At 37.0% G+C, this 14,646-nt stretch overlaps 1 protein-coding gene across 1 annotated transcript in view; it reads right to left on the bottom strand.

Moving 5' to 3' along the window:
- Positions 1–14,646, bottom strand: part of itga5 (integrin, alpha 5 (fibronectin receptor, alpha polypeptide)) — a 48,087-nt gene that overhangs the window by 14,125 nt on the left and 19,316 nt on the right. The window contains exons 3-19 of the mRNA XM_067445791.1: positions 13,302–13,402; positions 12,920–13,043; positions 12,768–12,829; positions 12,634–12,679; positions 11,702–11,830; positions 11,567–11,611; positions 11,108–11,151; positions 10,871–10,924; positions 9,160–9,212; positions 8,867–9,075; positions 7,525–7,725; positions 7,389–7,434; positions 6,193–6,306; positions 4,609–4,664; positions 3,793–3,950; positions 3,146–3,283; positions 277–344 (exon numbers count right to left, since the gene is read on the bottom strand). Coding sequence (XP_067301892.1) covers positions 277–344; positions 3,146–3,283; positions 3,793–3,950; positions 4,609–4,664; positions 6,193–6,306; positions 7,389–7,434; positions 7,525–7,725; positions 8,867–9,075; positions 9,160–9,212; positions 10,871–10,924; positions 11,108–11,151; positions 11,567–11,611; positions 11,702–11,830; positions 12,634–12,679; positions 12,768–12,829; positions 12,920–13,043; positions 13,302–13,402 — 1,648 coding nt within the window. The remainder of the gene's footprint in view (positions 1–276; positions 345–3,145; positions 3,284–3,792; positions 3,951–4,608; positions 4,665–6,192; positions 6,307–7,388; positions 7,435–7,524; positions 7,726–8,866; positions 9,076–9,159; positions 9,213–10,870; positions 10,925–11,107; positions 11,152–11,566; positions 11,612–11,701; positions 11,831–12,633; positions 12,680–12,767; positions 12,830–12,919; positions 13,044–13,301; positions 13,403–14,646) is intronic.

Here is a 14,646-nt window from a genome sequence, read left to right as displayed (position 1 = left end):
CCCTCAAAAGCCAAGTCAGCCAATCCCAGCACCTGTTGCATAGCCCTCCTTACTGTTTTTATTCTTATTTTATGTGTCACTATTCTCACCTTAGAAAACTAGTCCATTACTGAGACTCAACACATACATTTATCTAAAGATCTAAATCTCAACAGTAACTAGAAGAGCAATTGCTCTTTTTTGTGTGCCTAAAATTGTTCTACTGCAAACTTTTCAACAAGAAAACTAAACCACAGGCCTGCATTTCTTTTTTTCATTCCTTGCTAATCATCTTACCCGTGCACGGAGAGTTTTAGGTCAGGGACGCAGATGTTGTCCTCTCCGCAGTCCAATAAAATCTGGGCCTAGAGTAGAAGCCAGAAAAAAGTAAAAGGTAAGTTACTGAGGGATTATGGTCAATGTCAGAGAGAGGTTATTGTATCGCCAATTTGCATGCAACCCATTTTACTTTTGTGATGCGACTTATTTCTGAGTGAAACTGAGAAAAAGGACCTGGTTTTAACTGTCAGGAAAGGTTTGGATGGTGAAAAGTGCCCATTACATACTATAATGAAGACAGGCAGCAGGATTGCCAGGTCTATATATAAAAAAAACTAGCCCAATATCCAATCAAAAGTAGCTCAAAACTAGCCCAATGACCCCCATCCCAAATATCAAAATGCAACATACGTATATATGCCACTCCCATTCCTAAAATACATATTTTACAGTCCCTGTATGCGTTATACACAACTCAACTTCAATCACTATAAAAGCAGGGCTGTAACCACCATAGACCGCCAATAATTATAAATTGCCGAATTGTCCCTCCCAATATTATATTCCCTCCCTGATATTCTTGATGCTGCTCTTCTGCATTGCATTATGGTTGCTGGATGACTAAAATGTTAAATTTTTAGGCTGATCTAACAGCCCTCGTCAATGTCAAAATGACTGAGCCGGCCAATCAGATCAAAGAAGGCAGGGTTTACAGTTCCCAGAAGTCGAGTGCAACAACTGTTTTCCTATAAATTTTACCCTTATTTAAAAAATTAAAAAAAATACAACAACAACTATTAAATCAACCCATGGCAACAGTTTAAAAGCCCAAAATGTCCAAAAGTTGCAATCCTGCAAGGCAGATTTGAGTCACATGCAAATGCAGACCAAATATAAGCTTTAATTTGTTATGTTTATCATTGTATTTACAAACGTATTCCAGAATATATATAACTTTTAAATGTCTGAATGTCATTAAAATGTATTTTTTCCAATTTTCAATTTGGCCTAATCTTTATTATTATTATTATTATGTTTTAAAGAATATAAAAATAAATCAGTAAATAGGGTCCATTTTAATTTCATGCTGATTTTAAGTGTGAAAGTGAAAACTTAATCATTAATTTATGAAGATTATGATTAAAAGAGGAAGAAAAAATAGTTTTTTTTCTCTTCGGACACCAGAATTCCACCTGCAGTGACTCTAATGTCATTCAGACAAGCATATTATACAATTCCTATTACCAATAATGCAAGTAAACATGTTTACAAAGAATCCAATAAACCTTTTTGTTCAAATTCCTATCAAATAACCACAGCTATTTTCAACAATCCAAGCAAAGCACTCATACGATATATGTAAACACCAGCCCGTAGCACTGTGCTTCATTATAAACAGTCCATTCAGCTGGGTCAAGTATTAGCGCACGACCGTGTAATCCTCAGAAGAGTACGCCATGATACAGTATGACTACAAACATTTCCTCTTGCATTGGTAAACATCAGTTTTAGAATAGTAAACAACACTGAATTAATTCTGGGCTGAAGAGCAGATGTGTATAGGCTTCAAAAATGTATAGAGCTCATTCAAAGGGATAGAGAGCTATGGCTGTACCAATAAGGCTGTTCTTTCTGCCACCAACATCCACATCAGAGGCTGCCGCCCCTAAACCGCATGCTAGCTGCACGCGACACCACCCAACTCTCACCACACACGCATATAAATATATAAATATACATAAGCACACAAACATTAATGAGAGAGAATCCATATACAATTTATGAATGAATCTAAAACATAAAGAAAAAGGGAAAGCCGAGCCACTGCTAATTGCTTCCACCTGAAGCCATTTCCAACATGTGCGAGGATGACGCAACATGACGATGAGGATAAAAAAATAGAATAGGGAGATTAGAAAGGGCAAAGTGGCTTCCCTGTAATCAGCAAATCGCAAAGCTCTAATTACAACCGGTGAGGGCGGCCAACCCTTTCCACAGCTCCGTATCGGGATGCTCCGAGCCTCCTGGAGAGAGTTGTTTGGGTTCACTGCAGCAACCAAACAATTAGAAGCCCAAGCGGAGATACAAGAAGGGGTCACATGTGCATGTCCAAGACGACCCTCAGCCAAAACTACCATCATGTGTTTACGGAAGTGTCAAGGTCTGCAAACAGCATGATTGGGTCAGCAAACTGAAGGACGCCAGGCGGGATCACTCACAACATTTATTCAAGGAGGTCCAAAACATCTCGATCTATAGGCAGGACGAATGTGGAGTCTCATGTTAACCGTCCTGTGGAAATAAAAGCCACATCCAAGCTTTTTGTTCTAAATATTTCTAATTTATTCCTTTAATTCTTAAAACAAGATTTTTCCTTTTCCTTATCATGGAAACACTCCTTTATTTATCAGGAATGAAAGAGCTTCCACTTGGCCTGCCCTGAATAAGTGAAAGTTTTAGAAGATTGGTTCATCTGCCAAGACGTCTGATTAGAATGTTTCTGCATATGGTCAGAGCGGCCCATGTGTTCGGCACGGTCTCAAAAACTACCGAGAGAAAATTGCCACCCAAAACGTTAAACCTAAACAGACGGCATATGGCCTGTGAGGGTCCGCCCGGAAAAAAACAGAAATCTATTAACCCTTTATACACACAAACACCACTAACAGTGGACTTTCCACAATGCCCAAAGAGCTTCTCCTGGTGGGACAGTAAAAGTTCTCTGCTGTACACCAGCTCTCAAATGGCTTTCCAGACAATTTGGAGAACATCCCAGATGTATGTTTAGATAATCTCATCTTGAAGGGAGAGAATAACACACCACACCATGCAATATCTCTATTCATGTAAAGCATTGTGTGATATCTGCAGCAGCAAATGTACATACTTTCTGTTCGATTAGCTCTGTCGTCTGGTAGTTGAGGATGGGCCGCAGACCGTGTCTGTCTGCCGCAGATTGAGGGTTCAGGCTGAAGTTGAGCGCAACGAAGATGGGAGACAACTTATCCCTGAATTCCTTCTCATCCTACAGGAAAAAGGAGTCGGAGATTGTGAGAAAGGTCAGAAAGTAGGATTTTGTTCTTACTTATCTTCACTTTTAACACTTATCTTGTACTAAGAAAAAAACTTAAATGGTGAGGGTATTTTTTTCCACAGCAAATTAAAAAAAAAGTAAAAAAAATAAATAAAATGCAACAATATTAATTCAATCAATCCTAGAAGGTCATACAACGAGCTTCTATCTGAGTTAATTATTATTAATTATATACAATAGTAAATACATTATTTAATAATATACCATATTAAATGTATGTAGTCAAGGACAATGCAAACATATGTGTCCAACATAATTAGAATTATGAATATTTCTGTGCTGGAGTCATCATTTACATTCCTGATGTAGAACCAAATTTACCATTTTAATGAACTATTTTTTGTAACTGTTTATCATATGTCTCAGAGTTCAATTGGGATTTTTTCTTATTATTACTTCTATTTTGGATTTTTAAAGTATAAAAGCATAACATTTTATACCCGCAAGTAGATCTTAGTGTCGCTGCAGAATTTTCCTTCATTTGGCACAATCATAGTCCTCCGCTGAGCGGGAAGATGGGTGTCCAAAAACAGAGCTCTCCGTACAGCCCCCTTCTGCTGTTGCTTCAGACGGTCCAGCTGAACTTCAACGTTAAATTCTAGAACAAAAACCCATTAACAGACATATTTAGAAGTGTTTTGGGCAAGATACCTTCATGTATTGGTTCTGCACACAGGTGCAGGACGGCGCCATGCTGACACGGCACTAAATCTCAAAGCCTATTGGGTCAGATCAGACCTTTTTGCTTTGGCAAGAGTGGAAAGTTCTCCCAAACATTTAGGTTTTATCATCATCCAAAACCTGAAGAGAGTGACTATAAGAAAAGCTATAATACTTTTGATGGGCATGAAGGAATTTGCATGCCATTCAGAGGTATGTTAGGCACCTGTGCTCAGTTATCGGAGCGTGTGTAGTAGGTGTTATTCTTCGCACATAGTCTAAGCCTCTAATGGCAGGGCATATGGTGGTATCTTTAGCCCGGGGGGAATAGAGGGAAGCAATTACTGAATAAATACATTGTAAAGGTTGTATATGGACAAAAAAAAGGCTTCGGGATGGGCTGGGAACACGAATAGCAAGGAAAGCTTGGCAAAAAAAAAAAAAAAAAAACAGGTTGTGAGGAAATTAGACCTAGAATAACTGTTTAAGGAATACTATGTATTCCTTAAACAGTGGAAACAATAAAAAAAACAAAAAAAACATAACTTTGCAAAGGGGATCCTATAGGTCTGTACACAGGAGCAGATGTGGCTTACCGAGATTATTTGGTAGGTGCTTCCCATTGGCTGAGAGGCAAAAGCTCAGGTTGACACTGTAAGAAGCAAAGCAGACAAATGATGAGAGAGGAAGTGGATTTATTCAAATGAAGCGTTAGAAATTGGTTCCATCACGTTGGCTATGAAATTTTTGCTATTAATATTTCTTCAGGCTATATGGCTCAACATCTTGGCTCGCTCGCTCGCTCGGTCGGTATATAGTAGGGATATAGTATATAGAATAGTAGCCTACATTATTTATTTAAAATAGAAATCTTTTGTAACATTATAAATAACTTTAATTTTACTTTTAATAAATGGAATGCTTCCTTGCTGAAAGAAATATATAATATATAATTATATTATATAATATATAATAAAATAAACATATAAACTATAGTTAAAAAAATAATACATGTAAAAAAAAAAATAGACAACTTTCCAATTAAGCTTTTTTAGTTATTAAGCAATTTAGTTATCTATTGTAGAGTAATAAATGTGGGACCAACTGAAAGCAAACATATAAATATAAAAATAGAAATGTCTCATTCATTCATTCAAGCAAGAATTAATTTTAGAAAACGATTGAAAAAAGATTTCAAGTTTAAAAAAAGGACTGAAACAGTTCAAAAGACAAGCTTCCAAAAAGAAAAAAGGAAAGGATACTATAATAAAGATATAAGAATAAAAAAGATACACAAAGCAAAGAACACAAAAGAAACAAGATACAGAAGGGGAAGAGTGAAAAAGAAGAGAAAAGAAAAAAGATTTTTTTTTTCACAATCCAGGCAACTTCTGACCTGTGCAAACGCAGTGTGTTCCCAAGTGTGTTTCTAAGCCTCAGCATACATCTGTGTGTGTGTGTGTGTGTGTGTGTGTGTGTGTGTGTGTGTGTGTGTGTGTGTGTGTGTGTGTGTGTGTGTGTGTCCTGATGTTTCCCAGCTGTTCCACCACTAAACAATATCTCATTCAGAACCACTGCTAGACTCTTTCTCTCTCTCTTTCTCTCTCTCTCTCCAAATTCTCCCAAAAGCCTCGGTGTCTAGGCAACGACTTGTAATCAAGACATACATATACAAACTTTCCCTGTATAAAACAGAACAGGCGGAGACACAGACATTTTACGTCAGATGGAGACCAGCCCTGTGGAGTTTCCTTTCCCTCCACAGATAGGATGCATATTTCAAAAGTGCACGTCATGGAGGTGGAAAAGGGCCATTTCATGCTTTTCGCCACCTTCCTGGCACGTTCTCAACCAGAATAGCGTGTCTAAACCATTTGGAAAGGCATCTGCCAGCAGCATAACTACACCTTTCCATATGCTCAGCCTGACACACAAAGCCCAACTGTGGATGTAATGAAGTAACCATAATGTGCTAAATTAGATTTTTTAAATTCCTACATAAGTACACTTCAATGCCGCTTAAATGATGTTAAATGTGAAAGATCAAGATCTTGCTCCTTATTATTGCTTGTTGAATACTCAGGATTTGGATAAACTTTAAGTCAGACCTAATAAAGTATATTAACCGCATTGAACCAGGAATGCAACAAATTCTTTCTAAAACAAGATGGCAGACATACCAGGACACATATAGGGTCTCGTTCCCACGGCTTATGGGGCAAACTTTCTCCTCAGGATTAATCATGGTTGGATAGACAGTCAAGGTGACACTGGTGTTCACAATAGGACGAGACCTGCAAATGACATAACATCAGTATTTAGCATTTTAAACAATTTTATGATTCAATTTTAAATAGCTTTCCATAGCTACACTACCCTTCAAAAGTTTGGGGTCATAAGATTTTTTTAATGTTTATGAAAAAAGTCTCGTCTGCTCACCAAGACTGAATTTATTTGATTATAAATAATATCATTTAAAATAACTGTTTTCTATTTCATTGCATATTAGGCCTCGTCCACACGAAGCCATCGCTTTCCTAAGCCGATCTTTTTTTTTCCTCGTTTCAAGAAATATCTGCGTCCACACGAGATTACGAAAATGGACTAAAAACGATGTAGTTTGCATTCCAGGCCAGTGTGTGGCGCTGTAATTCTGCCACAGAAATACACTTAAAACGGAGAAGAAGAGTTGTGGCTAGCAGGGGTATAGCAGTGGTCGGAGGTGAGGCAAAATCTCACAATAAATACATTTGCTACTTAACAGATGTGTTTTATTAATGCCTACACCTACCCCAACCCAAAACATACCCTTACAATAATGCAGATACGTTAATCAATTGACGCGATATTGATGCGCATGCCCAGTGCCTGTAGTTGTATCCCGTTAACTCATCACCGTGCTGGACGTACTGTGATGACATCACCGTTTCAGAAAATATACGGATTCGCTGTACACACGAAGACGGAAGATGAGCGTTTTCAGATTTACCCACCTTGGGACCCGGTTTCGAAAAAATATCGGATTCATGCTTCTAAAACGCCGGATCCGTGTGGACGAAATGCTGATACGGTACAAAATGTATACGTATACAGCTAAACGCGTCTCCGTGTGGACGGGGCCTTAAAATGCTATTTATTCCTGTGACAACAAAGCCGAATGTTCAGCAGCTGACAATTGTCTTCAGTGTTACGTTATCCTTCAGATATCATTTTAATATGCTGATTTGCTGCTCAAAAAAAATCTCTCGTGATTATCAATATTGAAAACAGTGGTGCTGCAGAATTTTTAGGATTCTTTGAATATTGAAATGAATAGAAAGTTCAAGAGCAATAATTATTTGATTATTTTGAAATGTGAAAAATGTCTTTGACTTACCGGTAAAGAACGGCTGTGTCCGCACCAAATGCACCAACAATGAGATCTGCAGCAACAACAAAAAACATGGTATCAGACTAGATTTCAAAAGTAATGGTGGTGGTTTATGGTAGCTCAACAGACTAAGTCCTCTCACCTGGGTAGCCATTGTTATCTAGGTCTTTGCCTCCACGAAGGGCATAACCAAAACTAGCAGGTAGAGCTGACGGCACAGCAGAAGCCCATTGGCCAGCAATCACCTGAGAGGGCTTTTCCCTGAGTCCTCCAGCATATCCATTATAGATGAGCACCAATCCTTGCTTGTTTTCCCCACCAAACGGACAGCTGATGGCCACATCTGTTAAGAGGGGATGGAAGTCAAGTCAACTTTATTTATATAGCGCTTTATTCAAAGTGACTTTGCAGTGATTAAAGGAAAATGATTCAATGACACAAATTAAGTTAATTTCGGCTGTACAGCAGCTAAAAAAACATGTCTTATGTTGTAAACAAACATGTTATTGTCAGTTCATCAATTATTAAAATGCCTTAATCTCTAAAATCAGTGTTGTCGTCATTCAGCTCATTTAAGTTCCCATCCAATAGTGTCAGAGCAGTCAAATCAATAAAATTGTGAATATTGTTTTATTTTCAAGAATTAGGGGGGAAATAATATTACAATTCTGGCCAATAACAAAAATGTTATAATTACTTTCATGTTAAGGCTGATAAACGATAAATGATAGGTGAATATAAATGATAGGTAGATTGAAATTCTATATTACTTTGTCTAAATTAATTTTTACAGTTTTATTTTTAAAAGTAATCATTTTAAATTAACCAATAAATGACAGATATTAAAATTCCATATGATTTTCTCTAAATAAATAAATAAAACCTTAAGTAATAATTTTAAATTACCCGATAAAATGGCAGATATTAAAAAGTTTTATTATTTTGTCTAAAGTTAGTTTTTATTGTTTCATTGTTGAAAGTAATTACACAATATCAAATACTAATAAATGACAGATTTATTACCACTATATAATCAAAATAAATTCAAACTAAAACACAAAAAATGATTAATTAACTGATAAATTACATATTAAAATTCTATATAATTTGTTTAAATAGGTTAAAAATCAAACACAAAAACATCAGGTATATGATTTTGTCTAAATTAATTAAAAATTAAACACTTACAAATAAAAATAAATCTTTTTAAATGATTTAACTGAATTTAGGCATCATAACATTATAACGTACAATAAGAATGATATTCATTTTGAGATTTGCAAAAGATTAAATTTCAGAGTTATTTTTATTTATTTAAATTATATTTTTTTTTTAATTAAATAAAAATGTTTTAATTCTTGAAAATTTTACTTAAGTGAGTGATATAGATCACAATATTTAAAACCACAACCAAAATTAGATGACCAAAACCAATAAAGAAACTACAATATCAGCCAATAACCAAATCTGGACAAATCTCTCACCATTGTAACCATCTTGGTTGAGATCTCCAAGAGGGGTAATGGAGCTGCCAAACCGGCCGAACGTCTGTGTGCCGGTGAGGTGAGGTTGCTGAGGTGTGAGATCCAGAGGTCCATTTTGCAAGTAAACATAGACCCGACCCAACTCCTCTAACCTCCCATCAGAGTCACGAACCATGAACATGGGAGCACCAACTAGCAGGTCTGACATTCTGAAGGTGATACAAACCACAAACTTAAACACTTAAAACATTCTTGTGGTACATTCTTGTCTAAACCTGATTATGGTTACCTACCCGTCATTGTTTATGTCAGTAACAGCCACCGAGTAGCCATAGTAGGAACCCATCTGAAAAATGAGGGAACATCTGGTGAATTAAAATTTAAAAACTGGAACTGATCTGAATCATCACAGATACAAGCTACACATTTTTACACTGTACATGCAGGATCTTATAACTGTCATATGAACAATACCTTTTCGCCTAAAGGTATACATTGACATTTACTCCAATTTGTTATAGTGCGAGTACATGGAAAGAGCTCTTTGATGATTCAGATGTGGCTCTTTTCTCTAGCCCCCCCGAGGTGGGCACACACAAATGCTTTTTGATTGTATTTACTCAGCTGAGGCAATCAGAGCAGTTAAAGGCCTCCAACAATTTCCATTTGCAAAACTGTGGCGCTAGTTTAGGAAAATTGCCCGTAAGCTCTCGCCTCACATAATCTGTTCTTTACTGCTCACCACAGAGCACTTCAGCCCAGTTTAAAGAGACTTGTAAAGGAAATTATTTTTGCTTATATCATCAGTGTGCAACATTTTGAAGAACATATTGGTGGGATGAAGCTTTGCAAAGCAGTAGAATGACATAAATTCTGTTTAAATGTCACATCCTAAAATAGTTGCTTTCATAACAGAATATATTATTAGCATTACACCACAAAATCCAATAGAACAAATTAGAAACTAGATTTGAAAATATCAGTGGTGCATGACCATACAAAACTTATGACTTAAAACTTACTAAGATGCTCTGTGTGGTTAAAGGGTTAGTTCACCCAAAAATGGAAACTCTGTCATTAATTATTCACCCTCATGTTGTTCCCAACCCATAAGACCTTTGATCTTCAACACACAAATGAAGATATTTTTGATGAAATCAGAGCGCTCTCTGACCCCTCCATAGACAGCTATTTAATTAACACTTTCAAGGTCCAGAAAGGTAGTAAATACCGGTAATCCATTGGTCAAAAAACAAAAAAATAATTGCTTTATTCAACAATTTCTTCATGTCTGTGTCAGTCTTCCACGCTGTTAATGTTGGTCCGCATGTGTCGTGGTGCTCACGTGAACAGCTTCAGCCAATGGGAAGCCGGCGTTCTGGCGTAGCTCTGACGTAATTTGAAAGTGCTGGACTCTATTTACTACGTCCCCAGTGAAGGAGACTGACACAGACACAAAGAAATTTCTTGAATAAAGTCATTATTTTTGTTTGTTTTTTGCCAACAAAAAGTATTCTCGTTACTTAATAAAATTAGGGTTGAAGCACTGAAGTCACATGGGCTTTTTTAACAATGTCTTTACTACCTTTCTGGACCTTTGTCCAAAAATGTTAATAAAATAGCTGTCTATGGAGGGGTCAGAGATCTCTTAGATTTCATCAAAAATATCTTCAATTGTGTCTTACGTGTTTGGAACGCCATGAGGGTGAGTAATTAAATACATTTTTAATTCATTTTGGGTGAACTAACCCTTTAATATGCATTCCTGTGTGGTTGCTAAAAGGTTGCTTGCTGGTTTCTGACTGGTCACAAGAATCCACTAGTCTCAGATATTCTCTGATGATAATTTTGTCTGTTTAATAATCAACAAGGTGAAAACCAATGAGCACTTTACATTGTACAGTGTGGAACACGGTATGTATCAAAAGTGTATACTATAATATGAATGTTGCAGTTGTTTAATGTTTGTCACACTGGAAATAAAATAAATGCCATCAAACTTACCTGCTCACCAGTAAAGTTCTTCAGCAAATCCAGAGAGCCATTGAGAATGGAAACCTGAGTGAAAAAAAGGCAGCACAATATAATTTTTGTTCCATTAGTACCATCATAACAATCTCTCGGTCCAAATTGATCTAAAGTTATACATTAGGGGATGTGTAAGGCATTGTGTCATATGCATCACACTGGAAAGTTATCTGGTTAAATGTCACAGTTGATAGTGTGACTTCTTCCTCTCACCTGTCCATGCAGTCTGACTCCCCTGGGAACTCCAGTCACAAAGTCTGAGAGCAGGCAAGCCAAAAAAAAAAAAAAAAAAAAAAAGAGAGGAAATAGAGAAAGATTTAGTAGTGGAAACATGGAAATGTGTTGGTTCCTCAGGAACTCTGAGAATTTTGGTAATCAGAGCCACTCCAAATCACTCCGAGGGCTCCGTTTTCAAGTTTATTTAAGTGAAATGGATTCATAAAGAGGGTAGAATCATAACACATCTTTTGAAAGTTCTACAAACTGTGCTCCGATTTAATGCTTCTCTCTAACAGAGAGAAGGGTTATTCAAACAGCAGATGATGATATTAAATCATCTGTGGTAAAACACTGTCATTCTATTTCCATTTTTTAATGGGTACATTAAAAATGACTCCAAAACAATGTAGTGAAACTGTAACCAAAAAGAGCACTGTGATGTACAACACTCACCTTCATCATTATCACCACTGAACTCACCCACAGCCACTGAGTAACCTGTTAAACAAATGAGAAATACTGGTGGTGACAAACAGGAAATAATAAAAACTACCCGACATCTAATCAGATGGGGATGGAAAGACGTACCCATATAGGTGTCATCAATTGTTATCTCTTTCTTCTGTTTGGTCTGAATCTGACCATTCACTGATGTCAGGAAGAATCCCGGGTAATAGGCTTTGACAATTTCTTGTTTAACCGCAGTAATTAACTGGCCTAGAGAAGGTAAGGAGAAATTGATCTTTTAATTGCATTAGCATTGAGCTAAAGGTCACAGTCGATGCAAATAAAAAATGTAAATATCCACGTTTTTCTTGTGAAATTAAAACTGATGGAAAGCCTATCACATTCTAAAAACATCCATGTTTATGGACGGTACATAGTGAACATCCTTTAAAAGTTTGGGAGTTTTGAAATAATTATTTTGAAGGAAATCCCATAGAGATCATTTTATTTTCTAATAGAGAACATTATTACAATTTAAAACAAATGTTTTATTTTAAGATATTTTATTGTTATGTATTCCTGTGTTGGCAAAGCTGAATGTTCAGCATCATTACGCCAGTCTTAAGTGTCACATGATCCTTCAGAAATCGTTCTAAACTTCTGATTTGCTACTTAAGAAACTTGTATTATTATTATCAATGTTGAAAACGGTTAGATGGATGGATGGATGGATGGATGGATGGATGGATGGATGGATGGATGGATGGATGGATGGATGGATGGATGGATGGATGGATGGATGGATGGATGGATGGATGGATGGATGGATGGATGGATGGATGGATGGATGGATGGATGGATGGATGGATGGATGGATGGATGGAATATTGTCAAAATTATATTTCAAATAAATGCTGTCAAAATTTTGAGTCACCTTTGATTTAATGCATCCTTTCCATGAAAAAAAATCTTACTGGCCCCAAACTTTAACTAAATTACATACCATACTTAATATAAAGGCCACATTTTTAGACACTATTCTCAAACTAGTGTTTATATTTTGAAAGCCAAACCTTGCCAGAAATAACTGCCAGGTCCTCCGAGCACCACCTTTCCTTTCTGTAACATAGCAACAGTATCAAAGTGAACCCAGCAGATATGCATTGCATTTTGAAATGATAAGTTCTATTCAGCTCCAACATCTCACCTGAGTAAAATCAGCACTGAATCCACCTTGACAGTAGCCTTGTCCTTTTCGTCCATGGAATTCTGCAATGGACAGCAAGTTATGTTACTCTCACTTCAAAACAACTTATATTGGACAGTGCCATAACAAAGCATCACTGACTGCTAGCCCACCTGTGCGACATGGAGCGTATTCCACAAACTTGGTGAAGTTTTTGACGGCTAGAAAACATGAGCCAGTAGTATCAGCATTAGGCTTGTCCTCCATGGTTCTCCATGAGTAGAGGGGGGCACAAGCCTATGGAATGGATAATGCTAGAAGTTAAAGGTACACTCTATCCACACAAAACCCACATTCTAGCTGAGTGTAGAGAAGAATGTAAGAGAGGTCAATGATAGCTTTTGAGGAAAGAAACCATGACCATGAATCCAGGTCACAGCTTGACAATCCCTGAAGAACAATACTTGGACTTATGATGTTACAAACACAAGTCCAAACTGACTATAATACTCACAATTTTCCACATAGTCAAAAATATGAGTGAAAAGATCTTACCAGCACACTATCTTCATGAACTCGTACTGTTGCTCCAAACCACTGATGGGATTTGAACTCTCCTTGATGCATCGTTTCATTTACAGTCACGTTTAGATCTCCTACAGCCAGAAAAAAAGTTAAATAAATATATACAAAAATACAAATGAATATGATGATGAATACCACTTATGAACACTAGAATGAAATGCTCCATCTGAAACAGTCATGTGGGCAGAAAAAACTAACAAAACAAAAAACATTAATTATAAATATCAAATGTATTTCACAAGCCAATCGCATCCTAAAGGATAGAAACAACTCCTGCCTAACATTATTTCCCACTTAATATTCTGTGGCACTCAGAAATGGCACATCACTGAAGTTAAATGTGTTGTGAATGCAGTTCCATGGTGATTTTAAGTGCATTAAGACTTCTAATAAAATTAAAAAAAAGAACAGACTGCACAACGCAAGCTCAGGTGTCCACAGAGGGTAAAGGTCATATCATGAAATGCTGGCACAAGAAGGGGAAAGACAGATGGTCACATATGGGCTGAAATCAAAACAAAGGTGACATATCCTGACCAATGAGAGGGGAGGGGATTCGATAAGAAGACCACTAGACCAAGACCCTCAGAGCTCACTAGGCCAGAACATTCAAACTGATTCCACCAAAATCCTTCAACACACTCTATTCCCATCCCTGACTGCCAAACTGAACTATGCCACAGACATTTCTCCTGTTGCACCATAATTACAAGCATGATGAAACAGGCCTCTGTGGTGTGATGGAGGGGAAGGGGGAACGAGAGATTGAGGAAGAGGAGAAATGAGTGAAAGGTAATGCAATTCTCAGCTGGCTCTGAAGAGGGCCTGATTTCATTCGGCGAGAAGAAACTGTGCCAGGAATCTTCATCCAAACAAAACAGGAACTCAAGTTATGTGGGTTAATATTACGAAAACTGTCAAGAAATGTCTGGATCATAGTGAAGCCCCAAATCAAAATTCTTTATGCAAACTATACTTAAATTATCCAAAACATTATTTTCATAATTAGGTATAATTTATTAATTGGTTAATTTTGATGCCGTAATATAACATACATTTATGGTATGATTACAACTGGCAGTGTTACTATGTTGATAAGGTTTGTGTGAATCTATTTATGCACAACTCTCTGAAGGTCCCATCACAACAGCTTTCACTCGGGTTGAGGTCTGGACTTTGACTGGGCCAGTGCAACCTTGATTTTTTTCTTTTTCAGCCTTTCTGTTCTAGATTTGCTGGTGTTCTTGGGATCACTGTCCTGTTGCATGACCCAATTTCAGCCGAGCTTTAGCTGTTTAACTGATGACCTCACACT

Source organism: Pseudorasbora parva, chromosome 6, assembly GCF_024679245.1.
Source record: "Pseudorasbora parva isolate DD20220531a chromosome 6, ASM2467924v1, whole genome shotgun sequence".
NCBI lineage: Eukaryota > Metazoa > Chordata > Actinopteri > Cypriniformes > Gobionidae > Pseudorasbora > Pseudorasbora parva.
This window is presented reverse-complemented; position numbering and strand designations above follow the sequence as displayed.